The sequence below is a fragment of the Lithobates pipiens genome, unplaced genomic scaffold, assembly GCF_037356315.1.
Source record: "Lithobates pipiens isolate NorthernLeopardFrog02 unplaced genomic scaffold, aLitPip1_a1.2 Scaffold_18, whole genome shotgun sequence".
In the NCBI taxonomy this organism is placed as follows: Eukaryota; Metazoa; Chordata; class Amphibia; order Anura; family Ranidae; genus Lithobates; species Lithobates pipiens.
In genome coordinates, this window is record NW_027507758.1 from 18214708 (window position 1) to 18232642 (window position 17935).

The window sequence follows — 17935 nt, forward strand, 5'->3', positions numbered from 1 at the left end:
TTGTGTGACTGTGTGTATGCAAGCCAAGCTTGAGCGGAATTCCGTCAGAAAAAACATCCAAGATTTTTCCGACGAAAACTCCGACTGTGTGTACGGGGCATTAGTGTTTAGGTGGTTAAACTTTCCTCATTTACACACAAAGTCTATTCCATTGACAAATTGTTACAATGTTTATACTAAGTTCCACTGCTAAAGAATGCTGTGATTCTTGGCAGTCTACCCCGTCTTTTTCTTCCTTTCTTTTGACGGCTGTCGGTTTCAGAAGAGCAGAGAGAATTCTTTGGATAGAAAGAATCGTGGAAGACTTTTGTCAAGATCGCAACGGGGGAAAAAAAAAAATCGCAATAACGATTCTTGACGATTAATTGTGCAGCTCTACCAGGAACTATTGCAAGCCGACAGCTGGCAACTCTTTGTTACATTACAAGACTTTCCAGTACAACAAGTAGAAAAATAAGATTCCAAAAGGACAATTCTGCCGACTCAGGCACAACTGTACAGAAAATCACAGATTATACAGAACAAAGTAAGTTACTAGCCAACAAACTCAAGGATAAAGGCTGCCCAAAATCCTTGATCCAACAGGCTTATACACACTATTCACAAGACGCACCCATCAAAACAGACAAAGGAGCTTTCGACCAATCGGTTTGCTTTACTACTAGATTTCACTCCAACCAGGGCCATCTTTAACCACTTCCCACCCGGCCAATGCATATATATGGCCGGGTGGGAGCCGTCTACTCCTGATAGGCCGTTCAGGAACGTCCTTCAGGAGTAGCGGGATCGCGCACGCGCGCGCTCGCGCAGCGGCGCGATCCCGATGTGCTCGTGTCACCCGGACACGGCACATCTCAGATCGGCAGGAGGGCTCTGTGATTGGCCCTCCTGATCACATGACGGCCGTGTCCAATCACGGCCGTCATGTGATGTAAACAAACAGCCGGTTGCTAGGCAATCGGCTCTCCTCTCCTCACACGGAAGTCACCGCTGAGGAGAGGAGAGCAGAACGCTGCAGCCGGCTGATGATCAGTGAGTATGGGCTGCTTTTTACAGCTTTTTACTCACTGATCATCAGTGTAGTGTAAACACACAACACACCACACAGTGTAAACACAATGTCCCCACATATGTCCCCAAAACATACATGTCCCCAAATAATAAAAACACATGTCCCTAATAATAAAAACATGTCCCCCACATATGTCCCACTAAAATCACATGTCCCAATGATTATCTGCACACATATGTACGTGATCACCTGCACACATATGTACATGATCATTTGCGTACATATGTCCGTGATCACACAAACCAATTATTATACACTTAACGGAATTTTTTTTACCAAAAACATGTAGCAGAATACATTTTGGCTTAAATTTATGACAAAATTTGATTTTATTGGATTTCTTTTCAAATAGAAAAAAGAAAATATTGTTTTTTTTCCAAATTTCCGCTATTTTTGCGCTTATATCGCAAAAAAAAAAAAAACGGAGTCGTGAATAAATAACACCAAAATAAAGCTCTATTTGTGCGAACAAAATGATAACAATTTCATTTGGGTACAGTGTAGCATGACCGCGCAATTGTCACTGAAAGCGCTAGAGCGCTGAAAGCTGAAAATTGGGCTGGGAAGGAAGGGGGTGAAAGTGCCCTGTATTGTAGTGGTTAATATTGATTGGATCCTGGGCAAACGTTTTCTTGGGCCCCCCCACCCATACAATTTCGCTCTCCACCTGCTCTGAGACATATAATAAATAGCAGCTAGACTTAAAATCAGTTTATTGTATCAGATCAGGCAGCGATTGTGATTTGTTGCCAGAGGTTACAGTGTATCATTACCGCTTACTGACTGGTTTCTAGAGGTTACAGCACACATTACGGCTCACTAATTAGTTGCTAGATGTTACAGCATATGATTTCTGCTTGTTGATTGGTTGCTAGATATTACTGTACAGTAATACTGCTCATGGATTGGTTGCTAGAGGTTACAGCAAATGATTTCTGCTTGTTAATTGGTTGCTAGAGATTACTGTACATCAATACTGCTCACTGATTAGTTGCTAGAGGTTACAGCACATCATCTCCTCACTGCAGGGGGCATGATATACATATGAATGCCACCTTTATTTACATATCTATGCTGTCGGATGCAGCTATTTACATATGGATGCCAGTAATTTACATGTAAACACGGGGTCTGCAGGTGAGTCATCTGTACACAACAATAGGGCAGATCTGGGCACCATTAGTATCAGCACTTCACACTAAGATATCAGGACACAGCACAGGACTAAAACTTCAAGGGACGAGGGAATTTAAACTGGGATAGTTGGAAATTATGAGGCAGCTGCTTTGGGCCCCACAACAATGACAGGGCCCAGGGCAGCTGCCCCTTTTGCCCTGTCTTAAAGACGGCCCTGACTCCAAACATGGAAAAAGTGAATCAATCCTATAAAAACATTCGCCTATACTGCTGGAGGATACACACTTAAAAACTCTCCTTCCCAATACACCCAGAGTCACATACAGAAAGGCACCAAATATAAAAAAAAAAAATTGCACCTAGTAAGCTAAAATCTCGCCCCATCATTTCTCACACATGCCTCATCCCCTTACAAGGTATGTGTCAATGTAACAGGTCATCCCCTAGAGGTGCCACAAGGAGAGCGGAAGGTAACGGTAAGCCCAAAAATAACCAGCAGCTCCTTCAGGGGTTAGTGCTACATTACCATGATGGTGTTTTATAAAAAATAAATGTTTGGGGTGGTGGGCGGATCGCTGTCATCGTGTCTGAGGGCTACGGTGAGTTTCCAGCTCTACCTCATACAATGTTTCATATACATGTTTATCCTAAATAAGTATGTAATACAGCTCACATCAATCACAATTTATTTCACATTTATTTTATTTATGTTTATTTATTTTTCCCATTTATTTTTCTCATTTTTCATTTCATTTTCTAATTTTTCCTTAATTTTTCATTCATTATTTTAATATTTTTTCCGAATTAGAATTAACATTCTTTTTCCCTTTATACCCATTTCCTTTCCACCCCCCCCCCCCCCCCCATTTCGTTATCTCTCAATATTTACCATTGTTCCTCTATTATCCAACAGCCCATTTATGGCATAACCCTCCCATTATATATTCTCCATAATACAACCCGCTATTAGATCTATCATACCCATTTCATTAATAATCTTATCCAACCCAAACACTATTATCTACATACAATTTGCCAATACATTCTTTAATTTTATCAATTACAATTTATTTCACATTTATTTTTATTCATATTTATTTATATTCATGTTTATTTTAATTTTATTTTTATTTATTTTATTTATTTATTTTTCCATTTATTTTTTCATTTTATTTTCTAACTTTTCATTTGTTATTTTTTATTTTTTTTCAGAATTAGAATTAACATTCTTTTTCCCTTACTACTCCTTTCCTTTTCACTCCCCCTTCCCCCATTTCCTTGTGTCTTAATATTTACTGCAGTCCCTCTATTACCCAACAGCCCATTTATGGTGTAATCATCCAATTATATATTCTCCATAATACAACCCGCTATTAGATCAATCATAATATCATTCCCCTTCCTGACTAGCTAATGTATATATATTATTTTTATTCAATCTATTAATTTATTTCATGCAATAGTGGTCCCAGGACGAATTCATGATTGTTATTGTTTCTTAATGACTTAAATGTTTATTTTATATGCCAATATCCTATAAATTGATTTTTTTAAATAATATATATAATGTCGCTTGATGTATATTTTAATCTTTAATTTATATGTCACTTGATTATTTTTGTACATATCATCTGTAATTTAGATTTAGGAGTTCTGGTCTGGTAAGTATTCTGCGTTCTTCCCACTAGATGGCAGTTAACCGAGGCACTTATAAGGCTGATACCAGCCTACGTCTTATTAGCTTGAGAAAGGAGTGCGCCTGTGTCTAATTGGCCAGTGCGCATGCTCCGAAACGTTGTTGCAACCCACTAGTGATGTCATCACGCCCAACGCTGCATTCCAGACCTCACCATCGTGAATCAGCCTGATCCAAGCCTCGTTTTCATTTCTCAGGCTGCAGAGCTTCTGTCGATGATGTGTCAAATAGTGTCCCCCCATCGGATAGTGTCCGCCCCGCGCTTGCGCAGTACAGAGGACAAGGAGAAGCCAAGCATCTCCGAAGATAAACGGCGCCTGCACAGTGAGTCCGGGTTCAAGCTCCACCATCCAAGTGGACATAGAGTTAGAATAAAAAATAGCCGAGTGAAGCGAGGCTGTGCCCGAAGTGTGGCGAGCAAAGCGTGGCGAGTGAAGCGAGCCCACGAGGGGCCCTGTTACTATGTGCTACCGTATGTCCACTTGGATGGTGGGGCTTCAACCTGGACTCTGTGCGCAGGCGCCGTTCTTCTTTGGAGACTTTTGGAGTTTCCTTCTCCTCCGTACTGCGCAAGCGCTGCGCCTGCGCAGTACGGGGCGGACACTATTCCATGGCCGGACACTTTTTGACAGAACAGGCCAGGATACTTCTCCTTCAGGCAAAGACAGCTGGGTTAATGCCGCTGCATAGGGACAGATGCCACACCAGTGTGGCTGGACATGTGCCTTACCTCTCTAACTTCTATGTAAGTGGATAATGCACCTGTATTATATTAAATTGTTACAGCTCTAACCTAGAGGCGCCTATCTCTCTTTTCTTTGCATATCTGGAGTCTGCCTCCAACTTCCCCAACAAAGGCTTGCCCTGGTTTCTGGACTGTTATATTATATACAGGTATTCCTCCTCCATCTCAGCCCCTCCTTGCTCTTATACTGAGTACACCACTTATAGGACTTACCTGATGGACTCGTGTATTAATATACATTCTATCTGGCAGCGCCATTATCCCAATGTTTATTTTTTCAATATTGAGTTGGCCCACCCTTTGCAGCTATAACAGCTTCAACTCTTCTGGGAAGGATGTCCACAAGGTTTAGGAGATGTGTCTATGGGAATGTTTGACCATTCTTCCAGAAACCCATTTGTGAGGTCAGGCACTGATGTTGGATGAGAAGGCCTGGCTCACAGTCTCCACTTTAATTCATCCCAAAGGTGCTCTATGAAGTTGAGGTTGATGTGAAGGCCAGTCAAGTTCCTCCACCCCAAACTCGCTCATCCATGTCTTTATGGACCTTGCTTTGTGCACTGGTCAAAATCATTTGGTGGAGGGGGGATTATGGTGTGGGGGATTGTTTTTCAGGGGTTGGGCTTGGCCCCTTTAGTTCCAGCGAAACAGACTCTTAAGGAGTCAGCATACCAAGACATTTTGGACAATTTCATGCTCCCAACTTTGTGGGAACAGTTTGGAGATGGCCCCTTCCTATTCCAACATGACTGCTCACCAGTGCACAAAGCAAGGTCCATAAAGACATGGATGAGCGAGTTTGGGGTGGAGGAACTTGATTGGCCTGCACAGAGTCCTGACCTCAACCGGATAGAACACCTATGGGACCTCACAAATGCACTTCTGGAAGAATGGTCAAACATTCCCATAGACACATCTCCTAAACCTTGTGGACGGCCTTCCCAGAAGAGTTGAAGCTGTTATAGCTGCAAAGGGTGGGCCAACTCAATATTGAACCCTACATACTAAGACTAGGATGCCATTAAAGTTCATGTGCGTGTAAAGGCAGGCGTCCCAATTAAGTGTTCCCCATAACAGTGGGCAGCTCCATATGTCCTTTTTTCAACAGTTTTCCTATTATTAGCCCCCCCACCATAGGCTGCAGTGGGATTTGCCTGACAGTTCGGATTAGCTGAACTTCGAACCAGATTCACCAATCCTTCGGTGAATTGAACCAGGACAGATGCCCTCATCACCAATGACAGCAGAGGATAAACTCATGTATAAAGATTAGGAAGTGTTCTGCATATCTTTACCTATAGCAAGGTCCAGGCATTTCATACAGGTGCGACTGTAATAGGAGCGATCCCACACCGTGGTGTACACCTTGTTTTCCTTCAACCCCATTATGAATCGGTCACATTCATCTATGCGCACTGTACATGATAGAAGGTGAAATTATTAGTTAATGATTGATAACTACTTCCACTGCTAGTCGGGTCACATATACCAATTTTTTTAACCAATATATCAAATACAAAAATATAAAAGTGGTCAGCCTTCGCGCCGCTAAGTGGTAATAAGTGACTAAAGTGGAACAAAATCCAAAATCAGATATAATGAATCACAGATGCTATGAAAAAGAGCCTGAGTGATATAAAGTGCAAATGCTAACTAAAAAATGCAGCAGGACAAAATAGTGAGCACAAACTATCAAATAATGAATATAAAGGGGTGGGTCCTGCGCAAATCGTGCCACTCAAATAAAATACACAAATTCAAAATAATATAAATATGTGCATACATACAATGCCGTGAAAAAAAAATATAGTCCAAAAAACAGCACGCATAAAAATATATAAAAAATATATAAAAAAATGGAAAAAAGGTTTAATGATAGAACAATAATAAAATGTCCGCTACTCAAGGCTCCCAGAACTCTCACCTTTAAACGAAGTGAATAAGCAAATCAAACAAACTCCAGGATTCTCTTATTTCATTCATAAATAATAAATAATAGCCATCAGAAAATCAAAAAGAAGGATGCAATGATACAATTCCGCCACTAGAGGGCCAGTCCCAGCTTCCAGAATAGGTGAAATGGATCTTCACTTCTATTTCACAGTGTATGGCTCAAAATAAGAGAGAGGAGGGGGAGAGAGAGAAACAGGAGACTTCCATAGTGTAGTAGTTTAAAAAACGCCATGAAGAAGTCACATGACGTAACGCGTAGGGATTGGCCAGAGGACGAACCGGAAGTAGAGTAAGGCGGGAGGAAGTTGTCATTATACCCTCTTCCTGATTGTGCTTGTTTTTTGCAATTAAAATGTGAGAGTCTTTACTGCTTTTTAATAAATCTACCTGCCGTTTTTTAAACTACTACACTATGGAAGTCTCCTGTTTCTCTCTCTCCCCCTCCTCTCTCTTATTTTGAGCCATACACTGTGAAATAGAAGTGAAGATCCATTTCACCTATTCTGGAAGCTGGGACTGGCCCTCTAGTGGCGGAATTGTATCATTGCATCCTTCCTTTGGATTTCCTGATGGCTATTATTTATTATTTATGAATGAAATAAGAGAATCCTGGAGTTTGTTTGATTTGCTTATTCACTTCGTTTAAAGGTGAGAGTTCTGGGAGCCTTGAGTAGCGGACATTTTATTATTGTTCTATCGTTAAACCTTTTTTCCATTTTTTTATATATTTTTTATATATTTTTATGCGTGCTGTTTTTTGGACTATATTTTTTTTTTCACGGCATTGTATGTATGCACATATTTATATTATTTTGAATTTGTGTATTTTATTTGAGTGGCACGATTTGCGCAGGACCCACCCCTTTATATTCAAATACAAAAATATACCTTCTACAATAAGTTGGCACTAACACAACAATATCTTTTCAAAACAAAGTTCTTGTCTGGACCAGTGGCGGCCCCGCCCATACGAGGCGGAGTGGCGCTACCCCCCTAATCCATGCGCCCGGCCCCTAATCTACATGCAGGGTGCCGGACGCATGGATTCCAATGGGGGTTTCCCACCCAGTTGTGTGACAATAGCGAATTAATGTTCACTATTGTCTTCCTAAATCTCCTCAAGACCAATCAGGAAGCGGGTCCTGAGACCCATCACCCGATTGGCCACCTAGGAGGAGGAGGCGCGCGGCAGAAGCCCATGTGATGCAGAGGAGGAGACGCAGGGGAAGCCGCCAACCACTCCCCAGAGGAAGCGTTACCCGTGACCTAGATGGGATAAGTGCAGGACTGGTGACCGGGGGGGGGCTGTGTGCGGCAGTGTCCCTCCCATGAACTTCGTATTTAAGCCATGCCTTTGCACTTCCTGTTTGCCAGCTTATTGTGCTCTTCTCCAGCCAATATCTCGCTCTTGTCTCTCCTGCTGCTGTCTATATCTCCACTACCACTCGTTACCACCCTTTTTGATTGTTTACTGACTACACTTCTGCTTTGATCCCTACATGCTATATCTGCTCCTGGACCCCAGCTTGCTCCCCTCCAGGTGGGGCCTGGTACTAACACGCAGCAAAACCCATTGCCACCATCAGGAGCTCTGCTGAATACAGGTTAGTGCTTAGGTTGATAGATATAAGCCAGCATCTCAGTCGACTCAAACAATAAATATCTTTATTGGCTACACAAGTACAGCCATTAAAACAAACTAACGCGTTTCGGCCACTGTGACCTTAGCATCTGAAGCATGTTAGCATTGTTATACTGGATATACTTGTGTAGCCAATAATGATTTTCAACCTTTGAGTTCACCAAGTTGCCGGCTTATATCTATCAACGTTAGAAGTACTGAGGGGCTATACACCCCAGCCACGAGCACCGGATTTCAGCCTCGGATAGCACTCACCAACAGTAGAGCTTGGGTATTATATTAATTGATTCCCGGTTAGTGCTTAGACCCTGCACCTTGAGTAAACCCGTGCCATCCAGCAGGGTGACCTGCTTCTCTACTTATCCAGCTGGTTGGTGGGAGCCTCTTTACTGCTATGTCCTGCCGCACTTTCATGTTTTTTTTCTGTCATGTGTTGAACTGCATCAGGTTATTATTATTTTGTAGTATGCTGACATCTAGTGGTGGTTTGGGACCTTAGTAACTTGTTTTAGTTATTCACAGACATTCACAGAGACATGGCTTGGGACAGTTCTCTCCTTACATTTCAAAAAACTGTAAAAACACCCTCTGTACTGCAATTAGCTGATTTGTATTGGATTCAGCTGCAGTGTCTTATTGGAGAGCCAAGGCGTTTTGCAGGCACTTCCCACTGATTTCAATGGGAAGGGGCACTTTAGGAGCCATGTATACACCGTTCCAAGGCACTAACACCCCCAGCAAACCCCACCCACTGTCTGCCAGTCAGTCCTTACCTTGGATATGGGTGGTGGGAGCTGCGGTCGGGTCTCCATGGAGTGCGGAGCTGATGCACCCATCTTCCAGTGCGGTTGCCCCTGTCCTTAAGCGTGGCGGGCTTGGGAAAAGCTGCTCCAGTGTCCTCTCCTGGAGCAGCTTCCGCGGTGCGTCTCCTCTCTGCTCCTCCCAGCGATAGTCGTCCAATAGGATCGTCTTACGTTTTGGCCAATCGGGAAAGGGGTTTCGCTTTCCGATTGACCAGGAGGAGGATCAGTGTTGCAACAGCAAATATTCATTCGCTGTTGTGACACCTGGGTGCGCCCCGAGTAAACCCTATTTTGAAGCCTATTAGAGCCTCTGGCTCTAATCAGGTGCTGCAAAATACACACCCCCACCTATCCCCGCAATTGTAATTCATGCGCCTGGCGTACTGAAAGGGGTCGAGCGCATGGATAGGGAGGGTGGTGTTGGGAGGGGTGGTGGACGTGCGCCCACAATGCCCGGGCCACCACTGCACCACTGCTCTCTAGTAATAACAACCGATGCAGCTAAGCAGCCGCTCAACTGTTATCACAAGCATCAGGAGGGGACACCCCCCCTCCCCGCCTCCTTCCACCACTCGCCAGGGCTATCCCGTACCACCGGGAGACCCGAGCCACCAGCCGGCACGTCCGCCGGCTGGCCAGAAACCTGAACAAAGCCGGAACCGGCTTTGATTGGGTCTAGGATGTAGTTTACTCTGGAGCCAATGGCGCCAGTTTTAAAAAATCTAAAGTATTCAAAAACTCAGATCTATATATATATATATACAGTATCTCACAAATGTGAGCACAACCTTCACATTTTTGTCAATATTTTATTATTATTATTCAATTTGCTGTCCCCTCAAAATAACTCAACACACAGCCATTAATGTCTAAACCGCTGGCAACAAAAGTGAGTACACCCCTAAGTGAAAATGTCCAAATTGGGCACAATTAGCAATTTTCCCTCCCCAATGTCATGTGACTCATTAGTGTTACAAGGTCTCAGGTTTGAATGGGGAGCAGGTGTGTTCAATTTGGTGTTATCGCTCTCACTCTCTGATACTGGTCACTGTAAGTTCAATATGGCACCTTATGGCAAAAAACTCTCTAATGATCTGAAAAAAAAATTGTTGCTCTACATAAAGATGGCCTAGGCTATAAGAAGATTGCCAAGATCCTGAAACTGAGCTGCAGCACGGTGGCCAAGACCATACAGCGGTTTAACAGGGCAGGTTCCATTCAGAACAGGCCTCGCCATGGTCCACCAAAGAAGTTGAGGTCTCGTGCTCAGCATCATATCCAGAGGTTGTTTTTGGGAAATAGACGTATGAGTGCTGCCAGCATTGCTGCAGAGGTTGAAGGGGTGGGGGGTCAGCCTTTTTTAATATATGCACAATAGAAATGGTATAATTATTATCTGTGTTGTAGGTTGAAAATTCTATATTCACAAAGGCCATATTTGGGACAGATACCATTTTTGATCTATTTTGATATATATTGTTTGAACTAAAATATCCACTTTTAGTGTGTTAGCGGCTTGTTTGTTAAAGATAGCGCAGTGTTTTACGCTTTAAATTATAAAGATGATGCACAAGAAAGCCTGCAAACAGTTTGCTGAAGACAAGCAGACTAAGGACACGGATTACTGGAACCATGTCCTGTGGTCTGATGAGACCAAGATAAACTTATTTGGTTCAGATGGTGTCAAGCGTGTGTGGGGGCAACCAGGTGAGGAGGACAAAGACAAGAGTGTCTTGTCTACAGTCAAGCATGGTGGTGGGAGTGTCATGGTCTGGGGCTGCATGAGTGCTGCCGGCACTGGGGAACTACAGATCATTGAGCGAACCATGAATGCCAACATGTACTGTGACATACTGAAGCAGAGCATGATCCCCTCCCTTCAGAGACTGGGCCGCAGGGCAATATTCCAACATGATAACGACCCCAAACACACCTCCAAGATGACCACTGCCTTGCTAAAGAAGCTGAGGGTAAAGGTGATGGACTGGCCAAGCATGTCTCCAGACCTAAACCCCATTGAGCATCTGTGGGACATCCTCAAATGGAAGGTGGAGGAGCGCAAGGTCTCCAACATCCACCAGCTCTGTGATGTCATTATGGAGGAGGGGAAGAGGACTCCAGTGGTAACCTGTGAAGCTCTGGTGACCTCCATGCGCAAGAGTGTTAAGGCAGTGCTGGAAAATAATGGTGGCCACACAAAATATTGTCACTTTGGGTCCAATTTGGACATTTTCACTTAGGAGTGTACTCACTTTTATTGCCAGTGGTTTAGACATTAATGGCTGTGTGTTGAGTGATTTTGAGGGGACAGCAAATTTACACTGTTATACAAGCTGTACACTCACTACTTTACATTGTAGACAAGTGTCATTTCTTCAGTGTTGTCACATGAAAAGATAGAAGAAAATATTTACAAAAATGTGAGGGGTGTACTTACTTTTGTGAGATACTGTGTGTATAATATTTGGTGGTTCTAAGTAATTTTCTAGCCACAAATACTGATTTTAACACTTTAACTAAGCAAGACATGTCAGAAATAGGCCTGGTTTTCAAGTGGTTAAAATGGGTGCTGAGCCCCGTACATCATGAATTGGCCATTTGTTGATGTGGCTGGAGCTGCCCGGTGTTGGCTGTTGGCAGCCAATGTTAGTCTGTGGCTCCTGAGGCATAAACAAATGGGCGACTCATGGTATATGGGCCTCAGCGCTTATATGAATGAGGCCCAAAGCACTGATATCATTTTGGAAAGTGTTGTGCAATCACAAAGTACAAATCGGTAACAAAAAATCACAAATAATATATTATCCCGCTGGCTTGAATTACAATCTGTGAAAAGCTGCGGTTATCACATCATCCACTCACCGATCTTCTTGAACCTGTTTGAAGATGTGGAGAGTTGTCTAATGAGATCGCTGCCTTCTTCTTTTTCCAGTTGTTCAACGATACGGCTTACAGAACAACGACCGAAAGCATTGGCGACTGAAAGATCATAAACACGCAATTATTATAGGATTCTACCCATACGGTAAGGTGCTGTAATATAAATATTCTTTGCCATCCCCATCAAATCATTCTCTGCAGCTATTACCTTTTGTACCACCACCCCCTCCCTTTAGAATGTAAGCTCTATGAGCCGGGCCCTCCTGTACCTTTTGTATTGAACTGTACTGTAATTGTGTTGTCCCCCCCATACATTGTAAAGCGTGGCGTAAACTGTCGGCGCTATATAAATCGTGTATAATAATAATAATATTGAAAGTATTATCACTAATTATACTTGTGATTGTTATATTACTTAACCCCTTCCCGCCGAGCGTACGCAGATGTGCGTAGTCGGCTTCCGGGGGTATACCGGGATGATGCCCGCACCTGCAGGCATCATCCCGGTACCGTTTTTTTTTTTTTTAGCGAGCAATTGGCTTTCCAGCCACAACCGAAGTGGCTAAAAGCCGCTCGGCTGTTATGCCAGAGGAGCGGGAGGGGACGTCCCCCCTCCCGCCGCCTCTCGCCGCTGTTACCGGTGCTCCTGCTCGATCGGGAGCACTGATTCTCGATCCGACGCCTCCGGCTGCTGGGGAGGAACTGGAACAAAGCCATAAGCGGCTTCGTTCCAGTCTCCTCATAGTAAACACATCGTTTAAAAAAAAAATTTTTTATTAATTTTCAAATAAATAAAATAAAATAAAAAATAAAAATTATTTTTTTAAAGCGCCCGCCGTCCCCCGCGAGCTCGCGAAGCAAAGAAAACGCATAGGGAAGTCGCGCCCGCATATGTAAACGGTGCTCAAATCACACATGTGAGGTATCGCCGTGATCGGCAGAGCGAGAGCAATAATTCTAGCACTAGACCTCCTCTGCAACGCTAAAAAAATTAAAGCGTCACCTATTGGGATTTTTAGGTACCGTACTTTGTCGTCAATCCACGAGTGCGTGCAATTATAAAGTCTGACATGTTTGACATGTTTGGTATCTATTTACTCGGCGTAATATTATCTTTCACATTACGCAAAAAAATTGGGCAAATTTTACTGTTTCATTTTTTTTTAATTCATGAAAGTGTCCCTTTTCCCAAAAAGTTGCGTTTAAAACACCGCTGCGCAAATACCGTGCGACATAAAATATTGAAACAATTGCTGTTTTATTCTCTAAAGTCTCTGCTAAAAAAAATATATATAATGTTTGGGGGTTCCAAGTAATTTTCTAGCAAAAAAATATGGATTTTAACTTGTAAACTCCAAATGCCAAAAATAGGCTTAGTCATGAAAGGGTTAAGCTAGTAAACTCCCATCTCTGACTTTTACCTATAGGTAAGCCTAGAATAAAGCTCCCCTATAGGTAGTGCAAATATCTCCTAAACATGCGCTGTTTAGGAGACATTTACTATACATGCAGCCAGTGATATCACCGTTGCATGCACTCTGAAGGAACAACTACCTGGGCAATTCCTTCAGAGCTCTGCACTATGATGTCATCACAACCGGAAGCCAGAAGCAAGACGGGTGAAGATGGAAGCGGACTTCAGCTCTGACATTTCGGCGTCGGAGGGCTTCGTTTTAAGGTAAGTTTAACATAATGTGCTAGAATGCGTTACGTACTAGCACATTATGGCTTTACCTTGCAGGAAAAAAAAAAAAGTCCAGCGGTTTACAACCGCTTTAACCACTTGCCTACTGGCCACTTTCACCCCCTATTTGCTCAGGCCAGCTTTCAGCACTGTCACACTTCGAATGACAATTACTCACTCATGCAACACTGTATCTGTGTGACGGGAGTCACTTTGGGGCGGAAGGGGTTATAGTACCCAGCTTACCTTAGAGAACATTCTGGAAACTCCTTGCCCGGCTCCCCCGACCCCTCCTATGTGTAAGTGACCCTATGTCTATTAGGGGCACAGGGTGACCGAAAACCAGTGGTGGCTGGTGGTTTTTTGTTTGGGGGGGGGGGGCGGCAAACCACTGAACCCCATCCCCCCGCGGCAACTCAACCCCCCCCCAGGTGTCTGCCGGTCATTCCCCCGTAGGGTTTCCACCTGTCCAGGATTCACCCGGACAGTTCAGGTTTGGAATCATCTGTCCGGGTTTCAGACTGTCTGAGACTCAGACACATTATTTAATCTGGACTATGGACTCCCAGCAGGGTTGCTGGCTGCAGTTGTCTAAGCTGAGAGTGTCTGTAACACTCTCTTTCACACTGCCCAAAGCCAGCACTAACAATTCCCCCTCCCCCCAAAAAAACACACAGACGGGAGAGGAGAGAGGGCTCAATCTGCACCTCTTCCTCCACCCCTACCCCTCTGTGTCTGCCCACACTCCAATCCCTGGTCCTGTGCCTCAGAAAAGGATAGTGGGGGCTGGAAATTTGAAGTCCAGCAACCTCAGATACATCTGGATGAGAGGTGCTGAATGCCAAAGGGTGAGTGAGCTCACCATCCATCCCTGTCTGTGACTGAAGTCTCCCTCCTTCTCTTTTCTGCCTCTCAGTGAGTACACTAAGGAAAATCAGGGTTCTCAGAGCACCCCTTACATCAGAGTTCTCCTTTACACCAGAGGCCACAGTGTTCCCACTTACATCAGAGTCCTCTCCATACATCAGAGTTCTCAGTGTTCCCAATTAAATCAGAGTTCCCAGAGCATCCCTTATGTTAGAGGCCCCAGAGTTCTCCCTTACATCAGAGTCTGCAGAGTCCCCCCTTACAGTGAAAGGGAACTCTGGGAGTTCAGATGTAAAAGGGGAACTCTGTGGACTCTGATGTAAAGGGGGACTCATATGATTAGAAATGTTATTTAATTGGCGTGCACCGCTAAGGTGTTCTGTATTATCAGTACAGCCCTCTGATTATCAGTGAAAACGATGTCCTGACAGGCTTGCTGGTTAACGGCTCTCCTTTCCTCCCACAGACAGTGTCTGTGGAAAGGAATGCCGATAACTGGCAAGTCTGTTTACATGCGACCAGCAGAATTGATAACATATTAAAGGGGGCATGTGGGGGGCGGGGGTTCTGGGAGGACGTTTATTGACACCCTCCCAGAACTGGATGACTGCGTTGTAGCTGTCTTTTGGCTATAGAGTGGTTGGCGAGTGCTTAAAGGGTTAGTTCACCATTACCAAAAAAATGCCTATGCAGATAAGGAGTGTCTGTAGATAAAAACAAGCTGTGTAGCTTTGACCAAAGATGAATAATAAATACCCTTGCTATAGGTGTAGGCCGTTTATGTACCTCACGAAGCCTGACTGTAAAACTCCTGCGATGTTGCTAAGAGACTCCTTGCTTCCACTCTTTATCTTCACAATCACAAGGATGAGCTCTCAAATGCTGAGCTCAGAGCTACTGCATCAGGCAAGAGAAACCCATGTGAGGGGGTTTGAACCAGAGAAAGAGTCCGCTCCTATGATGGTGGAGGTGAACAGTAACAGCAATGCTTCTCTTAGCAACCTCCATAGCAACACCTAGGAGTTTTCCCAGTCACTCATGAGGCAAGTAAATAGCCTACATACACTTATAGCAAGTACATTATTCAACCCTGGTCAAAGCTGCACTGCTTGTTTTTATCTACAGGTGTCCCTTATGATGAACCATAAATAACTGAGACTATCAATTCTTAAAAACATCTCCATCCCCTCTCCATCTACCTACTCTGTCTAACCTGTGTAATAAAGATCTGTGTATTTAGCTAATTTTTTATTTGCTCTGGTCCAGTTACATTATCCCGCAGCTCCAGCTTCCCTGTGTCAGCGAGCGGCGGCTGCAGGGGAGAGGAGGGAGTGCCAAACACCTGGGCCATGGGAGCCTATGGATGACGTCAGCACTATAGGGAAGTTACCATAGTTGTTGATTGCTGGTGCTTTTTTTTTTTTTTTTGGTCACTGACACCAATGCTGTGGCTTTATTATGGTCACAGACACCAATGATTGAATATTTATATTTGGTCACTTACACCAACACTGAAGGGTTTTATTTGTTCACTGACATGAATGCTGGGATTTTATTTGATCACTGACACCAATGCTGGGGGTTATTTGGTCACTGACACCAATTCTGGGGGTTGTTTGATCACTGACACCCATGCTGGGGGTTATTTGATCACTGACACCAATGCTGGGGGTTATTTGGTCACTGACACCAATGCTGGGGGTTGTTTGATCACTGACACCAATGCTGGGGGTTATTTGGTCACTGACACCAATTCTGGGGGTTAGTTGATCACTGACACCCATTCTGGGGGTTATTTGATCACTGGCACCAATGCTGGGGTTTTATTTGTTCACTGACACCCATGCTGGGGGTTATTTGATCACTGACACCCATGCTGGGGGTTATTTGATCACTGACACAAATGCTGGGGTTATATTTGTTCCCTGACACCAATGCTGGGGGTTATTTGATCACTGACACAAATGCTGGGGTTATATTTGTTCCCTGACACCAATGCTGGGGGTTATTTGATCACTGAGACAAATGCTGGGGTTATATTTGTTCCCTGACACCAATGCTGGGGGTTATTTGATCACTGACACCAATGCTGGGGGTTATTTGGTCACTGACACCAATGCTGGGGGTTATTTGGTCACTGACACCAATGTTGGGGATTATTTGATCACTGACACCAATGCTGGGGGTTATTTGGTCACTGACACCAATGCTGGGGGTTATTTGGTCACTGACACCAATGCTGGGGGTTATTTGGTCACTGACACCAATGCTGGGGGTTATTTGGTCACTGACACCAATGCTGGGGGTTATTTGGTCACTGACACCAATGCTGGGGGTTATTTGATTACTGACACCAAAGCTGGGGTTTTTATTGTGGTCACTGACACCAAAGATGACTTTCTCTTCAGTGTGCATTGCAGTGGGTTGCAATAAATGCAGCAGAACCAAAATTGTTGGGTGTTGTGTGTATTGCCTAACTTGATGCAATGCACCTCATCCCTTTTTGTGCATCCTTCTGGAAGTGCCAGGGTGGAACTTGAGGCCTTCCATTATTTTAAGACCACCACTGCCTTAGACTAACCCAGCATTATTTATATATATATACTGTATATGTATGAGGGTGGGCACCCATATTTTTTTTTATAACTGACTGGAATTATGACCACACAGATGCATGGATGGGCGGACTCCTCCTTGGGGAGAGGCGTCCCGAGATGACACCCTTCTCTTTTAGAGTTATTTATCACATTAATGTCACAGTCAGTCCATCTGTCACATAGTATGTTTATTTCCGAGGATTCTTGTAACAGACTGCCCACGTGTCCCGTGGAATGTTCCACGTCCAGGGGCCGCACGCCATTTTATTTCCTATGACAGGCATGTGTATGGTTGGAAGGCCACCAGAGGACATGTTTGTTATCATAGATGTCACACAATCTGCAGGAATGGGGTATTTCATCTACTCACCGGTCTCTATATAATCGGAGCAGGTCACAGAATCCAGAGGAAGGAGCAGTAATACCGCCATGATGTAAAGTCTGGACAACATTTTCATGCCTCCTCCAGCTCGAATCCTTTCTAGACTGTGCGAGCAAAATGGCAGTTGTGTGGTGACTGGCTGCTGTTGGCAGCTGTGCAGTGAATAATGGTTGCTATGGGCAGCTTTAAAGTGACTGCTTCCTATGAGCAGATATAAGGTGACTGGTTGCTATGAGCAGATATAAGGTGACTGGTTGCTGTGGGCAGCTGTAAGGTGACTGGTTGGCTTAGGCAGCTTTAAGGTGACTGGTTGCTATGGGCAGCTTTAAGGTGACTGGCTGCTATGGGCAGCTTTAAGGTGACTGGTTGGTATAGGCAGCTGTGAATGACTGGCTACTATAGGCAGCTGTAAGGTGACTGGTTGCTATGGGCAGCTTTAAGGTGACTGGTTGCTATGGGCAGTTGTAAGGTGACTGG

General features: G+C 44.1%; 1 protein-coding gene across 2 annotated transcripts in view; it reads right to left on the reverse strand.

Moving 5' to 3' along the window:
• LOC143990025 (uncharacterized) overlaps positions 1-17722 on the reverse strand; it is a 35475-nt gene extending 17753 nt beyond the window's left edge. The window contains exons 1-3 of one of the 2 annotated variants that reach the window (XM_077490265.1): positions 17447-17722; positions 11911-12027; positions 5946-6065 (exon numbers count right to left, since the gene is read on the reverse strand). In XM_077490265.1, coding sequence (XP_077346391.1) covers positions 5946-6065; positions 11911-12027; positions 17447-17534 — 325 coding nt within the window. In that variant the 5' untranslated portion in view covers positions 17535-17722. The remainder of the gene's footprint in view (positions 1-5945; positions 6066-11910; positions 12028-17446) is intronic. The other variant, XM_077490264.1, reaches the window with a different exon arrangement.
• Between the last annotated feature and the right edge of the window lie 213 nt (positions 17723-17935).